Source organism: Cutaneotrichosporon cavernicola (assembly GCF_030864355.1).
Source record: "Cutaneotrichosporon cavernicola HIS019 DNA, chromosome: 6".
NCBI classification, from domain to species: Eukaryota; Fungi; Basidiomycota; class Tremellomycetes; order Trichosporonales; family Trichosporonaceae; genus Cutaneotrichosporon; species Cutaneotrichosporon cavernicola.
The window spans coordinates 444,765-468,303 of record NC_083398.1 but is presented as its reverse complement, the minus strand read 5'-3'; the positions used below and the strand labels follow the sequence as shown (position 1 = coordinate 468,303).

At 59.6% G+C, this 23,539-nt stretch overlaps 10 protein-coding genes across 10 annotated transcripts; 5 read left to right on the top strand and 5 right to left on the bottom strand.

Moving 5' to 3' along the window:
* Positions 1-1,263: 1,263 nt before the first annotated feature.
* On the top strand, positions 1,264-3,307 carry EFM4 (uncharacterized protein; the record flags this gene model as incomplete). Its single annotated transcript, XM_060602612.1, has 4 exons — positions 1,264-1,382; positions 1,531-2,066; positions 2,113-2,255; positions 2,300-3,307. 4 exons carry the CDS (start codon positions 1,264-1,266, stop codon positions 3,305-3,307), a joined length of 1,806 nt encoding a protein of 601 aa, XP_060458988.1.
* Positions 3,308-3,983: 676 nt separating this feature from the next.
* Positions 3,984-6,398, top strand: CcaverHIS019_0601810 (uncharacterized protein; the record flags this gene model as incomplete). The annotated part of the gene is made up of 6 exons (XM_060602610.1): positions 3,984-4,043; positions 4,528-4,836; positions 4,904-5,054; positions 5,116-5,767; positions 5,803-5,879; positions 5,914-6,398. 6 exons carry the CDS (start codon positions 3,984-3,986, stop codon positions 6,396-6,398), a joined length of 1,734 nt encoding a protein of 577 aa, XP_060458987.1.
* Positions 6,399-6,467: 69 nt separating this feature from the next.
* On the bottom strand, positions 6,468-7,687 carry CcaverHIS019_0601800 (uncharacterized protein; the record flags this gene model as incomplete). The annotated part of the gene is made up of 7 exons (XM_060602609.1): positions 6,468-6,672; positions 6,706-6,787; positions 6,826-7,086; positions 7,118-7,274; positions 7,333-7,406; positions 7,572-7,625; positions 7,657-7,687. 7 exons carry the CDS (start codon positions 7,685-7,687, stop codon positions 6,468-6,470), a joined length of 864 nt encoding a protein of 287 aa, XP_060458986.1.
* A 200-nt stretch (positions 7,688-7,887) lies between these two features.
* Positions 7,888-9,544, top strand: GAA1 (uncharacterized protein; the record flags this gene model as incomplete). Its single annotated transcript, XM_060602608.1, has 4 exons — positions 7,888-7,994; positions 8,026-8,426; positions 8,494-8,655; positions 8,694-9,544. The coding sequence occupies 4 exons, from the start codon at positions 7,888-7,890 to the stop codon at positions 9,542-9,544; spliced, it is 1,521 nt and encodes a 506-aa protein (XP_060458985.1).
* Positions 9,545-9,912: 368 nt separating this feature from the next.
* On the top strand, positions 9,913-11,159 carry CcaverHIS019_0601780 (uncharacterized protein; the record flags this gene model as incomplete). Its single annotated transcript, XM_060602607.1, has 3 exons — positions 9,913-10,183; positions 10,367-10,434; positions 10,500-11,159. 3 exons carry the CDS (start codon positions 9,913-9,915, stop codon positions 11,157-11,159), a joined length of 999 nt encoding a protein of 332 aa, XP_060458984.1.
* A 31-nt stretch (positions 11,160-11,190) lies between these two features.
* Positions 11,191-11,982, bottom strand: CcaverHIS019_0601770 (uncharacterized protein; the record flags this gene model as incomplete). The annotated part of the gene is made up of 3 exons (XM_060602606.1): positions 11,191-11,625; positions 11,710-11,819; positions 11,853-11,982. The coding sequence occupies 3 exons, from the start codon at positions 11,980-11,982 to the stop codon at positions 11,191-11,193; spliced, it is 675 nt and encodes a 224-aa protein (XP_060458983.1).
* Positions 11,983-12,105: 123 nt separating this feature from the next.
* Positions 12,106-13,826, top strand: PBY1 (uncharacterized protein; the record flags this gene model as incomplete). The annotated part of the gene is made up of 6 exons (XM_060602605.1): positions 12,106-12,269; positions 12,303-12,671; positions 12,808-12,961; positions 12,996-13,061; positions 13,111-13,497; positions 13,539-13,826. 6 exons carry the CDS (start codon positions 12,106-12,108, stop codon positions 13,824-13,826), a joined length of 1,428 nt encoding a protein of 475 aa, XP_060458982.1.
* A 114-nt stretch (positions 13,827-13,940) lies between these two features.
* On the bottom strand, positions 13,941-18,033 carry CcaverHIS019_0601750 (uncharacterized protein; the record flags this gene model as incomplete). The annotated part of the gene is made up of 7 exons (XM_060602604.1): positions 13,941-14,231; positions 14,272-14,553; positions 14,605-14,999; positions 15,141-15,525; positions 15,567-17,250; positions 17,284-17,759; positions 17,794-18,033. The coding sequence occupies 7 exons, from the start codon at positions 18,031-18,033 to the stop codon at positions 13,941-13,943; spliced, it is 3,753 nt and encodes a 1,250-aa protein (XP_060458981.1).
* A 1,471-nt stretch (positions 18,034-19,504) lies between these two features.
* CcaverHIS019_0601740 (uncharacterized protein) lies at positions 19,505-21,720 on the bottom strand (the record flags this gene model as incomplete). The annotated part of the gene is made up of 4 exons (XM_060602603.1): positions 19,505-19,843; positions 19,879-20,525; positions 20,571-21,594; positions 21,628-21,720. 4 exons carry the CDS (start codon positions 21,718-21,720, stop codon positions 19,505-19,507), a joined length of 2,103 nt encoding a protein of 700 aa, XP_060458980.1.
* Positions 21,721-22,028: 308 nt separating this feature from the next.
* Positions 22,029-22,882, bottom strand: CcaverHIS019_0601730 (uncharacterized protein; the record flags this gene model as incomplete). Its single annotated transcript, XM_060602602.1, has 5 exons — positions 22,029-22,067; positions 22,101-22,285; positions 22,407-22,554; positions 22,736-22,835; positions 22,866-22,882. The coding sequence occupies 5 exons, from the start codon at positions 22,880-22,882 to the stop codon at positions 22,029-22,031; spliced, it is 489 nt and encodes a 162-aa protein (XP_060458979.1).
* Between the last annotated feature and the right edge of the window lie 657 nt (positions 22,883-23,539).

Genomic DNA, 23,539 nt, shown 5'->3' with positions numbered 1-23,539 from the left:
ATGCCACCCAACTCATCCATGCCGTCCATACCGTCCATACCGTCCACGCCACGCCCCCGCCCGCTCCAAAGCCTCCGCCCCACAACCCTACAGCGCGCCGCCCTAGTTCTCGTCACCGCCCTAACTCTCACCATGATCAGTACAAACGTCACCCTCCTCGCTCCACTCGACTTCATGTCCTTTCGCTACAGCCCAATCCGAGATACATGGCGTCCCCTCCTAATCGCCCACATCATCTATGGCGGTATATGCCTATCCTACCTCTTCGCTTTGTACGTCGCATCGCCAACTCGACTAACTCAAGTGGCCTAGCAGCTCGACGAGGGGGATGGCGTGTCCGCGATGATGTCCTCCCCACCGCAGCCCTCTCGCTTCTAGGATTCCTCCTCGCCGCCCTCTACCTCACCGTGCCGTGGTACCAGCCCCTCTGGGTCCAAGATTGGGAATGTGAAGGACTAGGCGTTCCATGTACGGTGACGCGCCTCAGTCTCGCCATTACATGGCCGATTGCCGCTCTCTTTGCTGCTGTGTGTCTTGGCGAAACAATATATGTCGTACAACGTCATGGTTGGGGAGTATGGCACCACACATTGCTGTTTCTCCAGACTGTCCAGCCCAAAGACCTCGTAGACGCCCAGATATACTCGCTCCTTCCAACGACCGAACGGCTCGAAAGACCGCACCCGTTGCCATCCTTGCCATCCCTTCAGACTGCCGAGAGAGAGAGGAACTGGGACGCGGGAAAGAATCACCCACCCGAAGAGAACGCACGCAGCCGATGAAGACATGTAGCATCATGTAGCCTGTAGCATCATGTAGCAATAGCGTTTTGTACTGTGACAACTTGAGGTATGTGGCGCTGGTAGAACGTAATCCGAAGCCGCTCCGGACTGATTTTCCCTGGGCATCTCGAAGCGAGAACGCGCCCTCGTCCCGGTATTGGAGTTGCCACGACTCTGACACACTTGAGCTGATGCTATTCAACAGGTAGAATGACAGACCTACCGGCACAATCCACTTGCATCCTCACACACCCGGCCGGCATCAGACGTGTCTGGAAAAGGCCAGCCGATGAGCGCAAACGCGCTGCGGTGGGAGGTGGGAGCCGGATATCCAAGTGGAGCAGGTCTGACCAGTCGTCACTACAGGCACGGGCCAGAGGCAGTTCGATTCCCCCCCACGCCTCCCAAACATATTTTGCATTTTCAAGCGGATCGCGGATTGCAGCAATCTCCACTTTGACAATCAACAACAAACAACAACATGGCCGAACGCGACGACGAGCTCCCTCCAAGCAAGCTCGGTACCAAGGAACACTGGGATATGGTGTACGAGCGCGAGAATCGCGTGTTCGACGACGTTGGCGACGAGGGCGAGGTGTGGTGAGTCTCCGTGAGCCTCTCGACCTTCCCCTCTACACCTCTGCGGCCGGTTACTGTGCCTCCCCCTATTCCCCCCCCCTCCCCCCCTCCCCACCCCCCCAACCCCCCAACCCCCCTCCTACTTCCCCCCCCCCCTCGCTAACCCCAGGTTCGGCGACGACGCCGTCACCAAGATGCGTGCCTGGGCACACGAGAACCTCCCTTCCTCTCCCACCCCTCTCCGCGTCCTCGAATGCGGCTCAGGCAACGGCACCCTCCTCCTCTCCTTCCTAACCTGGCCCGGTCCCGACCCTCAACCATTCCACCTCACCGGTCTTGACTACTCGTCTGGAGCCGTCCAACTTGGCGCGAGCGTTGAATCATCCCGCCGCGCAGCCATCAAGGAGGAAGACGAGGACGTGCTGGACCCCGAGGACGTGATCAACCCGACCACGTGTGAATGGCGCGTCGCCGACCTCCTCCGTGACGATATTCCCGAAGAATGGGACCTCGTCATGGATAAAGGTACTTTCGATGCGCTTGCCCTCAGTCAAGAGCTCGTTGAGGAGAAGGGAGGACGGTTGCCCAGTAGAGTGTACCCCGAGCAAGTAGCCAAGCTGGTCAAGCCCGGAGGGTTCTTCCTCATCACGAGCTGTAACTTTACCGAGGAGGAGGTGAAGCGCCGCTTTGGCGTGCCTGGACTAGGTGAGCTTTGGTTCCACGCTGGTTGGCGAGTCATGTTGACCCCCAGGCCTTAGGTTCCACTCGAGTGTGCCGCACCCGTCTTTCTCGTTCGGCGGCAAGACCGGCCAGACAGTGTGCACTGTCGCGTTCCAGAAGGACGCTTCCTCCGACACCGCGCCCTCCATCGGACCCCTCCACGCTTGCGTAGACGTAAGTACCCATTAGATGCATGATTAAATGTACTGATACAGCAGTGCGGCGGGACGAAAACCGAGGTGGTCCTCGCGGACGCGGGCGGCGTGGTGGCACGCGCGCTCGGCCCGACTTCAAACCTGGCCGAGGTGGGACTGCAGCGCTCCACCGAGATCATCGTCGAGACTGTACTCAAGACGGTCGCCAAAGTCACTGGTATGCCCGCTCCAGAACCCACTCCAACGTTCGGAGCGTTCCCCTCCTGTCCGATCTCCTTTGCATCCACCTGGCTAGGCATCTCGGGTTGCGACACGCCTCTGGACGAGTCGCGTGTCTCTCAGGCTCTTGCGCCCTTCTTCGGCTCACCTCCGGTGGTGCACAACGACGCGCTCCTCCTCGGCGGCGCCCTTCTCACCCACAAGGTGCCCTGGGGCATCGCGCTAATCGCGGGCACCGGAAGTGTCGCTGTCGCCCTGGAAGTCAAGGACGGCTTGGTAACGCAAGCGGCCCGGAGGGGAGGACACGGTTACCTCCTTGGCGACGACGGGAGTGCATGGGACGTAGGGCGGTGGGCGTGTCGCGTCGTGGTCGACGCGTTTGATGCGGGCGAGGAGGAGGGTGAACTTGCTGCGACTATCAGGAACCACTTTGACATCAAGTCCACCCCCGAAGTTCTGGGTAAAGTACACGAACTGGGGCCGGGCACTCCGATTGAATCGACCAACGCAGCAAAGTTGAGGGTCACGTCTCTCGCTCGACCGGTACTGGAAGCGCTGGCCAAAGAGGACCCACTCGCTGAGAAGGCTGTAAGGCTCGCCATTGCCCCTCTGGCTATGAGCGCTGTGCAGCTCGTACATCAGATGTACCGGCTCCGGGGGGACAAGTTGAGTGCGACGGGTAAGGCTTCAGCCCCGATGCTCGTTTGCGGAGGCGGATGTCTCCGACAGCCGCATTACCGCGCCTTGTTGTTGGAGATTTGTTGGCGTGAAGGGGTCACGTTTAAGGAGATTGTGGTTGTTGAGGACGTTGCGGGGGAAGCTGTCATGGGTCTCGTAGAGAAGGCGTCGTAGTTGTTGGTAACCACGCATACTGGGGGGTGGAGCAAAAGGAGGCAAGGTCGGGGTCTGAGATGCATAGGTGTCTTGTGGGGGCGTGTGCCAGATTGAACAGAAGACGTGGGTCGAGCGGAAGTAGGGGGCGGACTGACGCTGATCGATGCTAATATGCTAACCCAAAGCTCCACGCTGCTCGCGGCCCGCGGGCCGCCTTTACTTGACGCCGCCGTTGCCATCGGCTTGATGATGACACAAGGGCGTTGCAAAGGAATGCCGAGTTGCGTACAAACAACTTTGTTGTGAAGCCACAGGGATAAGAGGCTCACTGATGCAGGGCTCTTATAGGAATCGGCACAGACCGCTTGTTTCTTTCTCTTACACTCTCTCCAGTCTCCTGACAATCAAACCAGTATCCAACTCTCTCTCTCTCTCTCTCTCTCAACGATCACCCAGCATGCACCCTCTAACAGACATCGTCGGAGGGCGTGTAACAAGGAGACGGGGGTGAGGAGCAGGAGGATGGAGAGAGATGAATAGAGAGTGGCTATGTTCGCTACGCCCTACCGTTGTCCTCAATCCCTGTCTAATGGTATGTTCAAGGGCATTGCAAATGGCCACCCAACCCCCCTCCCCCTATCTCTTCCTCATCCTCATCTCTCTCTCTCTCTCAACAACTCTCTCTCTCTCACACATGGCCATGGCCCACCACGAGGTCGTGTACAACTACGTCGAGGACGTAGACCCCAATCTCGTGAGTTGCCCGTCACCCCGCAACCCCGCAACCCCGCGGTTCCCCGGGCCCCCGGGCGTCGGTGTTAGGCGCAGGCTGGTGCGCTTGATTTGGGCGGCACGGGCCGGGCGAGGACTGGCCCCAAAGATGCCAAGAGTAGGCAGCCTACGTTGGATGATTGGGACGACGAGTCAAAGGCCAGGACTACAGCACGCTCCCACCTCCGGTATTGAGGACGGGGTTATCGCCGTCTCACCCTGCGGCTACGAGAGGTCATGACTCTGGCGACGAGAGAGGCTCTAGTCTCGCCCCCACCCTCAGACTCGCCCGCTCCAGAGACCCCCGGTGACAGGCGAGTGTGCATCATTACCGATACCCCCAATACTGTCTCTACTCCCTTCCTCAACGGGCGCACCCCGGTGGCGAACCAAGGCCCAGGCCTGGGGCACCCGATAGCATCACTCCGGGGTCGTACTGTCATCGTTGCCACCTTGCTCACGCCCAGGTCTGCTCGATCTGCCAGTCGGCTCTCGTCAACCCAGTCACCACCGCTTCATGTAAACACACTTTCTGTCGCGACTGCATCACGCGCGCTCTCGCACACTCGCCAACATGTCCCATTGACCGCAGCGCTCTCACCCTCTCCTCCCTCGTCGACACCGAGCCCCTAGTCCAGCTCATGCTCGACGAGCTCAAGGTGCGATGTGAGGCACCCGGTTGCGCCAAAACCATGGAGCGCGGGCTGCTCCTCGCACACTTGCGTACCTGCAGTCAAGCGATCGTAACCTGCGGAGACAAGGAGTGCGGGCTCTCTGTGAGTTGACTCTCTGCGCCGGAAGAGATCCGCGTGACCAAGTTGAATGTGATGGGCTGACGCCCAGATGGCCCGACACCGATTACCCCACCACCGCGCCTACGAGTGCTTCCACCGCCGCATGGATTGCCACGGCTGTGGCGTCGCGGTGACATTCCGAGAGGCAAAGGACAAGGACATACACGGGTGTGTCCCACAAGCATCCCAAACCGACAAGAGTGACTACTGCACAAACTGCGGTGTGGAATGTGCGAACCCCGCCGGCTCTGCTGACGCCAGTGACGACAATGGCTCACGTACACCGCTGGGTATGCACCAAGGCTCCAGTACCCTGCACACAAAGCAGTAGAGGCTGCACCGCCATCGTCCCCCGCGACGAGCTCGAGAGCCATCTCAAGACGTGTCCGTTCGAGGCGCTTTCGTCATTTTTCAAAGTCAACGATGCGCGCTTTGCCACCCTCGAACGGCGACAGGAAGAGCTCAGCGCCGAAAACGAGGGTCTTCGCGCACAACTGTGGTCACTCCGCCGCACACAGATAGTACCCCGGAGCCTGCGTGATGGCCTCGACGAGCCCTTGCTCCCGACGGCGCAGGAACCATCACTCACAGCGCCACGATCAGCCTCCCGACATGAATCGCCTAGCTCGCCATCACCAAGCGCCACGCGCATGGACCCACCGCCACCTATACCAGTCATTTACCCGGCTGTCGCGACAATAGCCTCAACGTCAGACCCACTCTCTCCCACACGCGAGCAGGTTCTGCACATTCCTCAATCCTTCCTTTCCCCACCACCGAGACTGAGTTACACCGACTGGGTCCTCGGTCGCCTCCTCCCTCCCTCGGCATACAGCGATGGGTGTGCGGCCCTCCGCGCGGCGGTCATCCACCTTGCTGCGGGACTCGACGCGTCCGAGCGCCGAAACGAAGTGTAAGCTGCCGAGATCTCAGGAAAGCTGACACCAGACGCATCGTGACCGAGACGCTGCGTGTACAAGAGGAGGTCGCGACCCTGCGCGCCATCGTCAGCCCGATGCGCATGCGTGAGTGCTCTTGCCAATGTCAGCTGACATCCAGAGGTCCTAGCCGACCGGCCCAACTCACCCGCCATCTCCCGCTTTCCCTCCTTCAACGCACATGTACACACCACACACACACCAGCACAGGACCTCCCCACGCCGCCACTGAGCACGTCTCATTCCGGTCCCGCGAGCGAGGTACAAAGCGACACGGAAGAGGACCACGACCGGAGCAATCGCGCAAGTATCCGGGAGAGTGTGGTCTTCTCCGCTCAGGACGTATACCCGCGCAGCAGTAGCGCGTCATTCGTCTCCACGGCGAGCGCTACACCTCCACCGACCCGCTGGACGGGGCGGCCACTCGCGTTCCCCCCTCCAGGCCCGGCAAGCGGCGACTCACAGCCGCGGTCGCCGACACGCCGCCTTCGGATCGGCTCGGTAGGCAGCCAGGGCGGGTTCATCGGCTCTAGCCTGGGCTCGACGCTCGCGAGCTCGAGTCTTGGCGCAACCATTCTACGCCGGCGCGAGTCGTCGCGCCACTGACAATTCAGGATCCGCATTACAAGCATTACACAGCAGCATGGGTTGTAGTACAACATATGGATACATCATCTACTTGGTCTTTGGTTTGAAGAAGCTCGTCATCTTGGCCATTCCGTTGGTATTGACCTTTTTGAGTGCCTCGACGCCACGACTGCTCTCGCTCTTGGCGAGCTTTCGCTTGGTGCCCTTGTCCTTCTTCTCCGAGACGATGGGCGCCTCGGCTGCGCGCGCGGCAGCGACACGGTCAGCGAGGTATGCGTTGTAAGCAGCCAAGCTGGGGTTAGTTGAAAACACGGCAGTAACACACTCGTAGGAGGAAGAGAGGGAGGCAAGGAGAGATGGAGGAAGGTACTGCGCGACGTGCTCGATTGCAGCAGAGATGCGTGCCGCTGGTGTCAGCTAGCACCCAACACCCAAGTAAGCCAACCTTGAACGAGGGTGGGATCAGCAGAGGCCTCGAGCAATCCGTCCCGTCCGAGTCCGCGTACAAGGTGGTCAAACTTGTTAAAGTTGTCGGCGGCGGCAAGTCGGTCGACTTTGGCCTTTACGATAGAGAGCATGGCGTCACGCGAGGGACGATAATATGCGACAGGTTTGGGCTTGTCCTGTGCTTTGTTCCCGCCTTCCTCTCCATTCCCACCCTCTTCCCCGTTCCCAGCCCCCCCCTCCCCCTCTGCTGCGTCCACCACTGCCGTCAGCTCCTTCTCCCGCCAACTCACATTTGCGCTCGCAGCACGCCCGGAACGCCCGCCGGAACGGCTTATGTTCCATCAGCCTCCCTGCGTCGGGATTATCTCCCACTGGAGCGCTTGGGGAATACGCTGGCTGCAAGTCGCAGATCGATTTGGATTTCGGGATGAGGAGGTCTGCCATGGGCTGGAAGTGTGTGCGGTCGGGCTTGGGTCAACTATTTTCATCTTGGAATAAAACATACATGAAGCAAGCTCAGCGCGAGTGGAATGGCCAGGAATACCGGGTCGACGGGATGATGTACCAGTATCGCACCGTCTGGTGTCAGCTTGGTTGACAGGCAACGGACGAGAGAGCGAGTCGCCCACGAACCACGTGCGGCCCCTAGTGCCGCTAACGCGTGATACCTCGCATAACCCAGTGGGCGTAGGTAGGTACAGTTGTGGTGCGCCTTGGTCAATATGATATGACTGATGGGCTCACCAGACCGCGGATGGGGAAGGCGGAGATAAGTGTGCGGTGTGCCGGCGTCGAGTTCTGTTGTCAGTTGAGATTAAAGGTGGCGGACCATCAGGCAGTACGGCGATGTATTCTGTCATCTCGCTGGACAAGAGACAAGAGACGGTGGAACAGAGTAGTAGAGGTGAGTTTTGTTGTTGGACGCGTTGAAATCAGACGCGTGCAACATATGCCTCATTTGTGCCTGAGAAACGGAAGTATATCCACGTGCGGGGTGACGCGGTGGAGGTGTTTCGAGCTGTCATTGAGATGACCTCGACATTAAACCCACACCATCACCATGGCTGAGCCAATATCCTCCACGGCGGAACAGAAGCGCCTCTCCCGCAAGCTAAACAGACAAGCTCGCGCCATCTCGTTCTTCTGGCGTCACCTCTTCACCATTCGGTACGTCCCCTTGTCTACCATCTAACCCAAGTGTATCCCTCCTCGTCGTTGGCCTAGTGTGGATCGCAGCCCTCCCCTCTCCCGCACTATGGAAATCCACGTTCATCGACGAACACGCACTCATGCCATCTGGTGCCCGGCCTCTTTGGGACTGGGCCGACGTGGCTGCTGCGGATACGTATTTGGTCGGCGTCCAAGACTTGGCGGATCGGAATGCCAGTTGGGCTGCATGTGCCGATTTCTTCGTCAAGGAGTTTGGGCTGGCCGGGTTGGAGGCGGGACGGACCGAAGATAGTGTTTACGCCCGGGTTACGCCGCCGCGGAGTGAAGGGACAGAAGCGATCCTCGTCAGTGCGAATTGGATGAGTCGCGATGGGGTGGTTAATGCGCGGGGGACCAGCTTGTTGTTGGCCCTCGGCGCTTTCTTCAAAGGCACGTTTGGTCTTGGGCTTGTCACTACCCTTTGCACTGAATCCCTCCGCTCACGTGCTGACCCCAGCCCACGGTCACTACGCGTTCGACATCTACCTCGTCGTCGGAGACGGCTACATCACCGGCCTGAATGACTTTATCAGCAACTATGACGGCCGCGCAAACATCTGGACAGCCTTCAACATCGACTACCCTTACCACAGCTACAAGTCGATCGGGCTGTACTACGGTGAGTTTTCATCTGCCCAACTCTCTGCTGACGCGTAGAGGGCGTCAACGGTCGCCTGCCGAACCAGGACATTGTCAACGTTGCGGCACACGTCTCGCGCTGGCTCGGCGGCACCGAATCCGCACCACACGGGATCGACCCACAAGCACCACACACTTACACCACCGGCGTGCTCACCCTCGTCGAGCACTTCAAGTACGCCGCGCTGGGCCGTCCGAGCGCAGCCCACGGCGTGCTGGCCAAACACCGCATCGACGCAGTGACATTCTACGCCCACCCGTCCGACGGACCGCACGGGTATTACTCCCTCGGCAAGATTATCGAGGGCGCTGTCCGCTCAGCCAATAACCTCCTGGAACGGCTACACGCCAGCTTCTTCTTCTACCTCCTCCCCGCGCCCGACCGCTTCCTCCCGGTGGGACACTACCTTCCCGCCGCGGTGCTTCTTGGAGCGTCTCTCACTCTTGGGGGATTCGACTGCCCCGCTCCCCTCGAAGGAGCGTTCTGGCTCCTCCCGCCCTTCCTCTTCGGCGCGGTCGGGTGGCTCGTTGGCACGCCGCTCCTCGCCGCCCTCGCACCTATGCTCCCAAGACCGAAAGGCGACGCCCGTCGCTCCCTCTCTGCCCTCGCCCATTTGGGGTATGGTGCACTCATCCCCACCCTCGCCATGGTCAACTTTCCCCAAGCGCTGCTGCTTGCCGTCCTGGCCATCACGTTCCTTGCTCCACTTCCCAAAGCCGGCAAGTTTGTCATTGCAGGCTTGAACCCCGCCCTCCTAGCTGCTGCGGGCGTCGACCTCCGCGCCGAGTGGGAGGCGTGGGGAAACGTCGCGTGGCCCGCGGTCTTTGCCATCTGGATGCCGCTCGCGGGCATCTCGGCCATGACGTAGATATAGATGCGATGTGTGATCGTGGTAGAGGGTGCAGCCGCCGAGGCCGAATGGAAGCGTACACGAGGTGGTGGAGTGCTTTGTCTCTGGTATTCAACATGGACGCAGGGTGGATCAAACTGGGAGTATATCCGGTATATCCGGACTACCCCACAACGCAATGACCGCTTGGCATCCAACTCGGACTCGAACTCGGTCATCAACCTCTTCATCATCCTCATGCAATGAGCGCCTCAGCCTCAGCCTCAACCAAAGGGCCAGGGCCAACAACACGCTCCCGCACCTCACTGGGCCGCGGCACACCCTCCACGTCCCCCGTCACCCGTGCTGTGGATGTCACACGCCATGATTCCCCCGTCACACGCCAGATGGACGTCGACCCCGTCACCCGCGCAGCCCCAACCCGCCCCTCACTCTCACCCTCACCCTCCTTTGCTACGCCCCCCTCGCGGGAGCGTACACGGACACGGACGCCGTCGGCGCCGGGTCGCCCGCCGAGCCCCATGCCCCGCAGGCCGGGGAGTGCTGCGCCCTTCCATCCAGCAGCGGATACCGGGACGTATCGCGACCTCCTGCTGTTCGAGGAGCGGCTTAAGATGAATGCGGAGATGTTGCGGAGACGGCGGAGACGGTATCGGAGTGAGTGCAGGTCCGAGTGCCGAGTGCCGAGCGGAGCGAGGCGCGAGGAGGTTGAGAACGGGGAGAGGAGACGAGGAAGGGGTGGAGAGAGAGGTGGAGAGAGGGGAGGAGAGAGGGGTGGAGAGAGGGGTGGAGAGAGGGGTGGAGAAGAAGACGACGACAAGAGAAACACGCTGATACCAGTCTTCCTATGGTCCGTCATCGCCGTGCTGGTCGTGTGCGCGTACTGCCTCCTGACGCGGCCGCCCGAGGTGAGTCTGAGCCAGCTTGTTCCCCCCAAAGTCCAGCGCTCGCCGCCCCGGCCCGCTGACCGTAGAACATTGTCTCTCTGCGCGCCCTCCAAGCGGCCCTAGCAGTCGTAGGCATAACCCTAACCCTCTTCTTCGCGAGTGGGATGCACGACGACAAGATCCGTTACGCCCACGCCTACATAACGCACAGCAACAAGGCTCTCCGCCCATTGAACATGTACCTGAACGTCCGGCGTCCCCCGACGACATGGTATTCCCTCGTATCACTTCTTCCTCTACCGGCCGCTCTCAAACCCACTCCAGCAGCCCTGCGCGCCGCCCCAAAGAGTCCAGGACCAAAGGGCCGGCGCGTCAGTCACGGACAGCAAGTCATGGCGCAAATCCCACCAAGCAGTAACCCACGCGGAGAACTCATCTTCTCGTCGCGCGTAGGCAGCCACTTTGAAGAGGGATATAAGCGGTACAGGTCGGCATTTGAGCGGCGACGCGAGGAGCGGGCGCGCGAGGAAGCGCGCGCCGCAGGTCCGTTTTGGCGGCTTTGGAGGAAGCCTACGCCAATTAGTCGGCGGGGTACGCCGGACCAGACTGCGCGCAGTCCCCCCTCTAGTCCACGCAACGCCAGCCGCTCTCCTAGTCCCAAGGAACGCGAGCGCGCCGACTCGTACTCGTTCATGCACAACAACGTGGCCCCCGGAGAGGCTGTGAGTGCTAGTGCACGCGCCTAGATGTAGTCGTAGTCTATGCATACAATCACTATCACTTTGAGCGCCGGATCTTCTCGAGCAGCATGTCCATACGTGCGCCCATACGAGGCTGGCCGCCCGCCCGACCACTGTGCCGCTGGCCAAAAGCCTCGCGCTTCAGATCGCGCAGTCGTCCCTCGCGCGGCTCGACCTTTGGCGGCGAGAGAGCGCGCACCGTCCGTTTCTGGCTCTTGTCATGCTGCTTGGGTTTTGGGCGGCGACCAGGCCGGAACGCCTTCTCGGTCCCCGTCTGTCCGCGTTCAAAGGCCTTACGTTCCCGTCTCTCGGCCCGCGCTTCGTCTGCCTCCCGCGCAGCTTGACGCATCCGCGCCGCAGCCCGGGCCGCTTCGTCCTCTGCGTCCGAGCCCGAGTCCGAGTCCGAGTCGGATCCCTCGTCCAAATCGGCATCGACCATGGCTGCCGCCATGCGTTTCTCGAGACGTGCGGCCTCGGCGTCCATCTCTCCCTCCCCCTCCTCCCTTTCATTTCCCTTCCCCTTTGATCGGGGGACACCATCTCCACGCGCACTCACCCCCCCCTTGCCCCCCACACGCACACTCTGCATGCCCTCCCGCGCCAGGACCTTGGCATACTGCTGCTTGACCTTGGCCGCGGCGATCAGTTCGGCCTTCTTCTTCTGTGCTATGGTCAGCTTTAATGTATACGTTCACTCACCCTTGCCGAGATACGCATTACGCGGGGCATGTGACGGGCCGACCTTGAACCCCGTCGCTGGCTTTCCCTTTCCCTTGGGCTTGCCCGATACGCCGCGCGCCTCTTTCTGGGCTTTGGTGACGCGGGGCATGGTGGAGATGTAGAAGACAGAATGCTGGGTTGGGTGGCAAAAGTCTCGAAATGTAAATTTGATCCCGACAGATGGTTAGATAAAGTTGTGTGAGACATCTCAGATCTCATAACACCATACGCCATGACCCCCACCGCGACCCCCGCCGCGGACAATGCGCGCCTCACCGCCTTTGTCAACTTTCCCTCGCCCTACACCCAGGCTCTACTCGAGCGTGCGCTCGTGGCCGTCCTCCCCGCGCTCGAAATGAGCTCGGACATCCCTAAAGAGCCGCCCAAATTGCAGTGGTAGCGCAAATGCAAAGGACTGACTGACGCCAGGGCAGACTACGACGTGCTGTCTCTGGACGTGCCGCGGCATAATCCGGGATACCTCATCTCGTCTTATATTTACCGGAAAGCACTTATCCGGAAACATCAGCTGCATACCACGGTCAATGAGTACCTGGCGAAATGTCGGCATCGGGGGATCAAGAGCGCTCTGGAGAGCGGAATGCCCAAGGGATGGGTGTTGGATATCCAGTTTGCGGACGAGTTGGACGAACTCCTCATGGACGACCTGTATGAGTTGGAGGAGGTTATGAGGGGGAATGAGGGGAGGGCGGAGGGGGAGAGGGAGTGGTTTATTCTCAAGCCGGGATTCGCGGAAAGGGGACAGGGGATTAGGATGTTTTCGACCGAGGATGAACTGTGAGTGAGGCTCCGGAGGAGCCGAGCGGGGGGGGGGGGGAGGGGAGGGGAGGGCAGAGGAGGGGAGGGCAGAGGAGGGGAGGGGAGAATGGAGGATTGAGAGACGAGGGCCAGAGCCAAATCCAGCTGACCCCAGCCGCGCCATCTTTGAAGAGTTCGAGCCGCCATCCGAGGACGAGGACGAGGACGACGATGATGACGGCGAGAGGAACGACGACGACGCCGACGACGACGCCGGTGTCGGCGGCACAGCAGTGCTCACCTCGCACATGAGACATTTCGTCATCCAGGTAAACAGATGGTGACGGAACGCGCTGACGGAAGGAATACGTCCCGCGTCCCGTCTTGTTCGACCTGCACGAGGGTGACGGTGCACAGTTAGGCCAAAAGGTACTGCCCTATCTCCCCGCCTGCCCTATCTCCCCCCTGCTGACCCCAGTTCCACCTGAGAGCCTATGTCCTCGTAACCGGCGCGTATACTGTGCACCTCGCACATACGATGCTCGCCCTGTTCTCTGATGCGCCCTATACGCCGCCCAGGATAGTCGAGGGGCAAGTCGACCTGCGTCCACATCTCACGAATACGTGTTTGCAGACTGACGCGTATGGGCAGGCGGTCGAGCAGGACGACTTGGTGCGTTTGTTCTGGGACCTCGAAGGTAGGACCGCACTCGCTCGTGATAATGGGTACAACGTCATGGGTACGGTGGATAAGGAGTGGCTCGACAAGACGTTCACAAAGGTCGGGCAGGTTGTGGCAGAGGCTGTCAAGGCGGGCGCAGAGTGTGGAAGCTTTAATCTCCAGCTTATGGAGAATGCCTTCGAGGTGAGTCTTAACTACCACTACCCCATCTCTGCTCACACAAGATCTTTGGCGTCGACCTCCTCCTCTCGCACCCCGCCGACGCTACCTCCCTCGTTGTGCCCGACGTCACGCTGCTCGAGTTCAACGCCAGCCCCGACTTTGTGCAGACGGGCGACGTTCTGCGCCCAAAGCTCCTCGACATGTTCAAGGGCGTCGTTCGCATCAGTATCGCGCCGTTCTTTGGCATTGACACCGTTGGCGAGGAAAAGGAGGAGGAGATGGAGCTCGGCGAGGACCGGTGGGGTTGGCGGCTGGTCGGCAAGGGCCAGGTGCGAGCCAGCTGGGCGTAGAAAGAGCCTGAACTGTCATGGGTGGTCACCTAGGTACATACATCTACATCTACATCTACATCTTGCATAAACAATACCATCTTGCACAGATATCAATGCCACAAGAGACACAACCTATCCACGGCGATTGCTCGAATACAGGAACATGGCCTCCAGGTTTGGCACACGCTGCTGCTGCTTCCACTCCAGTTCAGGCACAGGTTCGTCGTCCAGGTGATGATCATCCATGTTGTCGCACTCGTCTTCACTGTCTTTGTTGGTGCCAGGAGCGTCAAAGTGACGGGGCTGTGCGTATGGGCCACTGGCATTAGAGGAACGGTCGTACGCAAACATCGCCTCGATGCTCGGGACCCTCTGCTTGAGGTAGTACTTGTACTGGGGGTAAAACGATACTCCTTTGACGGCCTGAAATACATCAGCAAGAATAAGCAGCGGCGGAGCTCACAGTGGGCCCGAAAGTCGCATTCGAGAGCCATTTGTAGAGTGAAGTCTTGATCGGCTCCGGAAAGGCGCAGACGGCCGCAATGAGCGCTTCGACAGCCTCCTTGTGGCCAGCCGAGGCCCAGAGAGGCTCCTCAACATCCGTTGCTGGTACACCTACGGCAGGTCCGACATGACAATTGGGACCGCCGTCGCCGAAAATCCTCCGCCGATACCCGACGCACTGCTGGTTTAAGAATCCGTTGTACTGCCTCCTAATGGTGCTGGCTGCCAATGCGGCCCCATCCTGGTCCGTCAGCCTCGCTCCTTACGCTATTAGTATCGTGATCACACGCACCACACCAAACTTGCGCTTCATGAAGTCGCGTTCCGTGACCTCTGATTGGCTGGGCATCCCATTGAGTGCTGCAACCATGGCAAGAGTGGCGGCACGGTGAGATGGCTTCTGCCAGGTTGGCTCCGGTATCTCCTCAGCCCCTCCCGGCTCGGCAGGCTCCACAGGCTCCACGGGCTCCACAGGCTCCCCCTCGTGATCGTCGTCAGCGGCGGTAAGAATGAGGGGAAGTGAGTCGTTCTTAGCGTATGGTGGAGACGTCAAAAGGCTTGAACGTCCGTTGTCGAGAGGATCGCGCCCGTGGGCGAGATCGCGCTCGTCCTCAACAATACCTCCGTCGCCGCTGCCCATTTCCGGCGGGTCTGAGTCCACGTCGCGATAGTCGACAGGCTTTTGTACTGCACGTCGCTGGAGAAAAAGAGTCGACTGACCAGGACCGGCACCTCCGCTTCCACCTCCGACTCCGCCAACGCCGCTGAGACGTGTTATCTTCCGGGCAGAAGTGGCGGAGCTCGATGCGCTGGCGGCCAAGCGCTTACGATTTCCCTTCGTGCTGGTGGATGCCTTGGTGGGCTTCGTCGACGAGACTGGCGGTGGCTTTGCGGTGACGAACGGCGGGGGTTGGAGAGGGGAGGATGAAGGGCTCCCCTTGATTGGCGATGATGGGCTTGACTTGGTCGGGGTCGGTAATGCCAGTGCCGGCACTGGTACCGTCACCTTGTGACGTCGCCAATCACAGAGATCGTCTGCGGAGATACAGTTGAACACCCACTGAGAGGTGACGACATTCACGTGGAAAGGGCTCGAGAACTGGGCCTGCTGAGTGAGGAGGTCTGGGTAAGTGTCGACGGTCTCGCCGGACTTGAGGTGAAGCACCACGAAATGGGGACTCTCTTGGATGGTTGTAATGTACGCGCCGTTGGCCTGCAGTCAGTGCCTATACCCCTCCATCATGGTCTTCTCACCTCCAACGCCCGGCGGAAAGCCACACTACATCCGACCAGGACGAGTCGTAATGGAGCTCCAGCGGGAGCGAAGATATGCTTGGTGGGCGAAATCGGCGGCATCGCAGCTGTAATGGCGAGGGGACTGTGACGTGCTGGCCTAGGAGATGGAGGCGACGGTGTGAGCGATGAGCCCGATGGCGACTCTGTGGATGTAAGAGGGATCACCGGGACTGGTGTCTCAAGGGCAGCGTCTGGGATGGTGAGGTTCTCGGCGACCATCGATGATGGTGGTGGAACATCAGAGGCGGGCAGAGGCTCGACAAATGGGTCGATATCCATCATCTCGTCGCTCTCCTCCCCTACCATCTCGTCGTTCCGGGTTGCCGGCGTCTCCTCTCTCTCGGCCGCAACCACCTCGTCACTCTCATCTGCCACCATCTTGTCGCTCTCTGCCGAACGCATCTCCTCCTCAACCTCGGTAATGCTGCTGGAGCCGTCGCTGGGGGCGACTACAGGGTTGGGAAGATCGAGAGCGATGTCAGGGTTGGGAGACTCGAGACCAGCAAGATCAAGAGGCCCGAACGTGGGAGAGCGTGTGACCTCGGGGTTTTCGTTGAGCCATGTGGCCTCAAGTTGAGGAGAGTACGGCGGGCTCGAAGGCGGCGGAGGGTCTTGCAGATCTGAAACCCAATCGTCTTGTGCTGTCACGGAAGGAGGTACAGCCGGCCCCTCCATCGCATGAACCTCGGCGGGGCGCTCGTTGGAAGAGCTCAAAGCGACCGGCATTCCTGGACAAGCCGCCGCGTACTGCTCCTCGTCGACCATTGTAGGAACTGCTGGAAGACTTGCCTGGAGCTGGGTGGGACTACCTCTGGCAGCGTCCATCGGGTTTTCCGGACTCGAGCTGCCCTCACTTGCCAGGTACCTGAGGGAGATGAGTTCACGGTTTGGAGAGGATGGCGGGGCAGATGTAGGAGCAGAGGCCAGGTGAGGAAAAAAGAGGCACTGAAGGGGAGGAGTCGGAGGAGGCGCGATGACGGCGAAGGTTGTTTCGGTCGGCAGTGACTCAGTTGGTGATGGCTCTGTCGGCGATGACTGCGGGATGGCCGACTTGGATGGCATACCCAGGACGGAAAGTGTGGGAGAGCCCAGCTCCTTGACTTGCGGCGTAGCAGGAAGGATTGTATTAAGCAGTGGCGGGATGAGAGGGCTGTCTGGAGGCGGTGACGTGGCCTGGGGATCGATGAAAGCGGAGAGTGATGTCGATCCCTCCACCTCAACCGCGATTGGCGAGACGGGGCCACCAGGAGAAGGTGAGGATGGGGGAGGAGATGCACTGCAAGGCGGAGGAGAAGTTGCCGACGTATTCGTTGGCGCCAGAGCCGTCGTCAAGGAGGGAGGCGCTGGAGTCAGGAGGGGTCGCAGTGACATTGAAGCGGGGGGCGGCGGTGTAGTGAAAACCGGAGGCGCCGGCGTCGGAGAGTGAGTCGGTGCAGAGTAAACGAGAGGCAACGTTGGATCACAAGGAGTGGGATCAGGTGCGTTTTCCGCGGCTGAGATAGTCACCGCAACCATCTCCGTTGCCGAATGCGAGGGGTGTGGTCCCACAGACGCTGTGACGGACTGAAGAGGCTCCGGCTCAACTGAGTGCACCATGCCGGCCGACGGTGCCGTACCGGCGCGAGCTGGCACCCAGCGACCACTACTGTCAGCGCAATCGGCCCAAAACACTCACGTGATCTCGTAGTGGTCGCGGAAGTTGTGCACTGCCTCCCATGTCGTCTGCTTCTCGTAGTCATAAAACCACTGGACGTCGAAGACTCGCCAGCTGCGATTGCCAGTACCCGTAACCCAGCGCCGCGGCTCATCATCGTACGGCGGCCCTTCGGGCGCCCTCTCGTGCGGGGTGTCGTTGATGAGGCCATACAGGGAGACGATGGCCTCGCAGTCGAGGGTTTCGGGAGGTGGAGCATTCCGGAGGCGAAGGTACTGCGGCGACTGGTCCTTCTCGACGTCGAGGATACTGTCGAGCATCTCGACGCGATGCCGTCTGTGGGCGGGAGTGAGCTCGTGTTCCTCTTTAAGGTGAACGTTGTCGGGCTCCTTCACACGGAATCGGCGAATGATCTTGTCCCGCGGCGGAGAGACGAGGATTAAAGCAGGAAGGATATGCCAGCCCTTGAGATGGGGCATGACCGTGCCCTCCATCGCCTGTCGTCAGCAAGTTGAAAGCAGCAGTGCTTACTTTAATATACGTCTCGATGCGGACACGCTCTGTCTCATCCACACCCGCATGCTGAACGTAGAAGAACTTGTTCTTCAGCGGCCCAAACATGGGCGACGGAGGTCGATTGGGCGGGCTCGGAGTGTACGTTGCGAACCCAGTCACAGTGGGTGATAACGGCAGGTGCACAGGTTGGGCCCCGCCGACGGGCGTGCGGGGCACGAAGGCTTTGGTGTGGCTGAGCGTGGGCCACCGCTGCATCTGGTGTTCGTGAGTCTGGGGTAAGGCCTGGGGTTGCGGTTGGTGAGGCTGAGGAAAGGCATGGGGTTGCGGTTGGGTGTTGCCTGGCTGATAAGTGTGACCTTGGGCTAGGTGGTAAGGAGGTGTTCGGAACGCGTGTTGTTGGGCTTGCGACAGTGACTGAGGGAAGGTTTGAGACTCCGGTTGTGAACGTGTCGGCTGTTCCTGAAAAGCCTCCGGGTGTGGCCAAAATGGGGGCAGCCAGGTCGGAGCTGGCGGTGGCTGGGCCATGGCTGGGGTTGGGTGGATAGTTGTAGTTGGAGGAAGGTGTTTTGGGTGCGGGGTGAGTGTGTTGGAGGAAGGTGGTTTGGGGGGTTGGTGAGTGTTGAGGAAGGAAGGTGAAGGTCGGGGAGAACGAAGATGGTTATGGTGAAGAGGGTGTGGTGGTGGTAGAGGAGGAGGAGGGGGATGTAGCGAAGAGGAGAACGTTATGGAGGGAAAGGGGGGGCGCGTGGTGACGTGGGAGTGGTGGGAGTGGAGGTCGGAAGCGTCTAAAAGGAGAGAGTAAGACCCAGAGTAGAGTGAAGCTGGAGAGAGAGAAAGAGAGAGAGAGAGGATGGAAAGAAGAATGGGAGGAGTGTCAACTGGAAGCGTTTATGTGGGGTTTGTGCGTTTGGGTGAGTATTGAGTGAAGGTATGGAAATGTAAGGAAGGTAGTTTCTAGTCATGGTGAGAAGCACAAGAGGGGGCGAGCGCTTTGGTCGTCTCCCTCTCGATCATCTCTTTTGCTCGTTCGCCATGAGTGGACCATGTGACAAATTAGGATCAGGGGATCAACTGGATCAGGAGGATCAGAGAAAAGTCAAACGGTGAGTGCGGTTAGTGAGGTAACTACCAAAGGTCCAACCAAGTCTGGCCTGCTGCCTGTATGAGCGAGTAACCATATCTGTTTATCTGTGTACTGTCTTCAACCTGTCAACTACTCCACGTAGACCGCTTTGCCCCAAAGTGAGTGAGTGAGTGAGTGAGTGAGTGAGTGAGTGAGTGGGTGAGTGAGTGAGTGAGTGAGTGAGTGAGTGAGTGAGTGAGTGAGTGAGTGGGTGAGTGAGTGAGTGAGTGAGTGAGTGAGTGAGTGAGTGAGCACAGGTACATACAATAGATCCAGCCAGAAGATACCTACACCCCTACACCGTCTTCTTCTCCTTCCTCTTCCCTGGCCGACTATGCTCAGCTAAGCCCGGAATGCGCCCATTAATAAACACCTTGTGACGCTTGTACAGATTCGTAGCGGTCGGAACACCCTATTATCAGCTCTGCAAACCGCAAACTCACGCAGTGCTGGATAAAGACCATTTTCCCACCCTCGCCATTACATTCTTTCAGTCTGGAAATGAGGAGCGCGACATTATGCCAATTCACGTTCCGATATATCGCCGTGCTCGGCTTCCTCGTCAGAGTCCTCGTATTCGCTCTCCGAAATTTCGAGATCTTGCTAGAGCTCGGGCTCGGGATCTGGCTCAGGAGCAGGGAGGATGCGCGCACGCTTGCGGCCTTGTGGCGTGTCTATCGATGCGGTTGAGAGGGAGCGCGTGCGTCCTGCGGCAGAAGGAGAGCCGCTCGGAACAAGGTAGGGCATCGGATCGAGAAGTTGCGCTTGGAAAACGACACAGTCGACCACCCATGTCCGCGATAGGACTAGCGCGCACGGATGGACACCCTTCTTGGCTACCAGGTCACGCTCGCGCTGGTTTGCTGGGGGTTGGCCCTTGTCGAGCTGTAGGATCACGAAGCGTGCTTGACTAGGAGGCAGGAGGACGCCGCCGCCTTGGCCCTGTATGTAAGCAGTGAGGCCAAGTGTACACGCACCGTGATTAGAGCTTGAATACCCTTACCCTTCCCTTCTCTGTCGTCAACGTAAAAGTCGAGGGGCAGGGGCTGGTGTTGGGCCAGTACGCCCGTCGGATTGTTCGACTTGGGGAACGAGTCAGAGGCATTCACAGTTGGAGTCCGCACCGTCGGGTTTGGTGCAGGCAGGTTTGGAGCTGGGGCTAGCACAGAAAGTGCCGTATGCGGTGGCGCTTGCGGCGAGGCGGGCGTCGAGGGGTGGGTAATCGCTGGAAGTGGCGGAGCAGGGCCCACAACAAAAGATGGCATGGGAGGCTGAGTCCTAGTGGTAGCGACAGGAGGCTGAGCATGGATAGTGACCTGGGGCACTGGCAGACGTGTTGGTGGACGTGCGGGTGGCGAGGTGGGTGGGGGAGGCGCTCCTGAGAGCGACTCTGAAACGCTTGCAGAGGACCACGGGCGCGCGTTGGCCTGTTCGGAAGGCGACTTGCTCTGGCTGGATTGGCCTAGTTGGCCATTGTTGTCAAGTGCTGGTGGTGCTAGAGGAACGTGACCCGACACCTGCGGGGGTCCGGAGCGCCACATTGGTTCTGGTGGCTGCGCGAGTTGGGACGACTGAGTAATAGGAGAGTTGGGGTTGAGAGGGAAATGCTGTGCAGGTGGAGAGTCTATGGCCTCAGTTTTGACGGTTGGTATGGGAGTGACAGTCTTACGCGTTGCTGGAGGAGAAGGTGACTCGTCTGGGACAGGTGTAGTGGTGGCTTGTGCGTTGGCTGCCGAACCTGCTGGTGCGGGGGCGGGAGTAGATTCATTGGGATACACGGGTGACTGTACCTGCCTGTCACCAATGTCCTCGAGCTCGAGCCGCTCCATTAGATCAACTCCCGAGTGATCAATCCTGCGTAAAAGATCGGTGGCGTACGCAGCGTCACGCTCCGCGACCGACGGCGACGCGGGCCCCGAGGGAAAGAGGTCGGCGAGAGACAGAGACTGAGGAGTGTGTAAGACGGGTTGGGGGTCCTCAGGTTGCGGAGGGCTGTCGATGTTTGGCTTTTCTTCAGGTGCTTTCGTGTTCCCGAACCACTCGCTGTTCAGGCGCTGGCGAAGCGTCATTGTGCGCCTCTCTGATGCGTCGCCTGCGGCAGAGGACGACGTGCTGCGGATGCCGCGGTCACTCTCGCGGTTTGGCCACCCGTTGTTTGCACGAGACGACTCGCGGCGCTGAACGGAGTGGTTCCCGTTGTACTCGGCCCACGAGGGGCGTATATCGCGTAAGTCTATGATCGGGCGGCCTGGCGGATCGATAGGGGAGATGGAAGAGGAAGAGGACGAGGAAGAAGCTGCGGCGAGGGCGGACTGGCGGCGTTTACGAGGGTCGCGTTCCACAACGGGTGCTTGGACATGAGGCTTGAGAGGTACGCCACGTACGAGCCACCCGCCGTAGGAGTCGCTATCACCAAGAGCTCGGCCCTTGTCCAGGCTGTCTCGCAGCCACTGCTCCTGGACGACCGCGACGGAGCGCATCTGTCCCCGTCTGTCCAAGCGGGCGGGCCCATCCAAGAGTGTAAAGGTCGAGACTACCGAGTCGAAATCCCAGTCGTTTAAGCGTTCGGGGAGACGCATCGGCCAGACATGGCGCTCGAGGTTCTTGCGTCTAGGTATGCCCGTCGGGACACGGACCACGACATGTGTCAGGTAGTCGACCATCGGGTCGTTGACAGTTGTTCCGCCATTATTCTGAGGTCAGAAGGAGAGGGACGCGCAACGTACGCGGATCAGCTTGAGTGTGGATTGGACCTCGCCGCTGGACATGTCCTTGGTGAGGAGGTAGATGAAGGTGCCAGAGAAGGCGGCGCGGACCATTGTCCCGGGTGGCGTGTCGCCTCTGACGGCTTGAAGAGGAGGAAGGGGGACAAGTGATTGTTGTATGTTTGTCTGTTAGGTAGTGGGACGTGAAGATTGTAATCAAGACAAAAGAGTCAATGCTCAACCGCCCAACCCCTTTACCCCGCATCCCAAAGACAGTCTACTCTCCACACATGACGACATTTTGTTCCGTCACAACAACACCAGGTGCCTCAAACAGCTAATAGTCGTTTCACCGTCTTTTCAGAGCTTCAGACATGGTGTTCGCGCGCATGCATATAATAGTGATACAGTAAATGTTGTGGTTATCCGATAAAGCGGAAGTTGGCGCTCTGGATCGCGTACTGGGGTTAGCTTCCTTTTGGGTGTCTGCTCACCTTTGGCTGCATCCCCTCGGCGCTCTCAATGGGCCGGAGCACAAACACCTCGCGGAACTTGCGCGGGTATTCGCTTGGCTGCGACGGCGCGTGGTCACCGAACTGCATGACGGTTGGCCCGTGGAGGACCGAGCCGGTAACGGTGAGGAGGAGCTCAGGGGCGGTGCTCGCAGCAGTGGGGAGGGCTGGGGTCAGCGGGTTTGTGGGGCCGGGGGGAGGAATGAAGGGAGATGGGAGGGGTAAAAGAGAGAGGGAGAAGAGAGAAGGCAGAGACAGTATAGAGGAGCAGGAGGTGAAGAAACGCACGCTTGAGTGGGTGACAGTCGAGTGTCTGCAGATCGTGCCGGCTTAACGGCATTGCGTCGAGGAAGGAGGTTATGGACCCTGCGTCCGCGCCAACAGTGTTACCGTTCCAGACGACCTTGGCGGATGGGAGGTAGAACATTGGGATTTCCTATGGTCAGCAGGGTCACGAGGGGAGAGCGTGGAGCGCGGCAGTGAACAAGGGAAGATGACTGGGGGACTGCTAAGAGAGCGGAGACGGGGATGGCGCAATCAAGCCGTAAGGTGTGTATAGGGTGCCGATGGCACACAGTGTAGATAGGTAATCCTCGAGAGAAGAGAAGAAGACTCACAATACTCCGCCGCGTGGGCTCGTCATACGCCTCGTAATAGATCGTGGTGAAGGCGATCGCGCCGTGCGACGCAGCGTCAATAGCGGCAGACGGCCATGGCCTTGGGTCAGCGTGATCCCGTGTCGCGCACCTTTGCGGGTTGGACATTTTGATGATGGATGATGGATGATGGATGATGGATGTTGGACGTTGGATGTTGGATGTTGGGACAGATGTTGTGAATCAAGAATCAAACGAGTCAAAGTTCACTCACACTTTGGGTGGCAAATTGTTGGTGCCTGAACCTCCACTTGAGTGAGAGTGGGGCAGACACCCAATGGCTGCCAGGGTGGACCGCGGGATCGCCGGTCGCCGACACCGACGCCGCATCGAGGAACGGTGAGAAGCACGACTGCAGCCTTCGCTCCCATGTATCGTGTCATTATATCGTTGCCCATTCCACCTCCTTTTGACTTGACCGTCTTTATCTACTTGGTTCATTCAGCGTTACCGACTGCGACTGACAACTTTCCCATACTGTCGATCTCGAAGCTATGTCAACACGAGCACGCGGCCCTTTGGACGCTAAGCTTGGTCCGGCTCTCAGGCTGCGAGAAACCCCCGCCATCAAGCACCAGGTGACAGCGATGACACGTTCATCCATTCTTCTCGAAGAGTCCGAGGCGTCTGCGGCTGTACGGCCAGTCCAGTCACGGGCGCCGGGTGTGGGCGCCAGGATCGCGTCATATCCTACCGACGTACTGTGCGCAATGCGTAATCCAGGTCGTCACCAAAGTCGATCCCGGGGAATACATTGACGTCGAT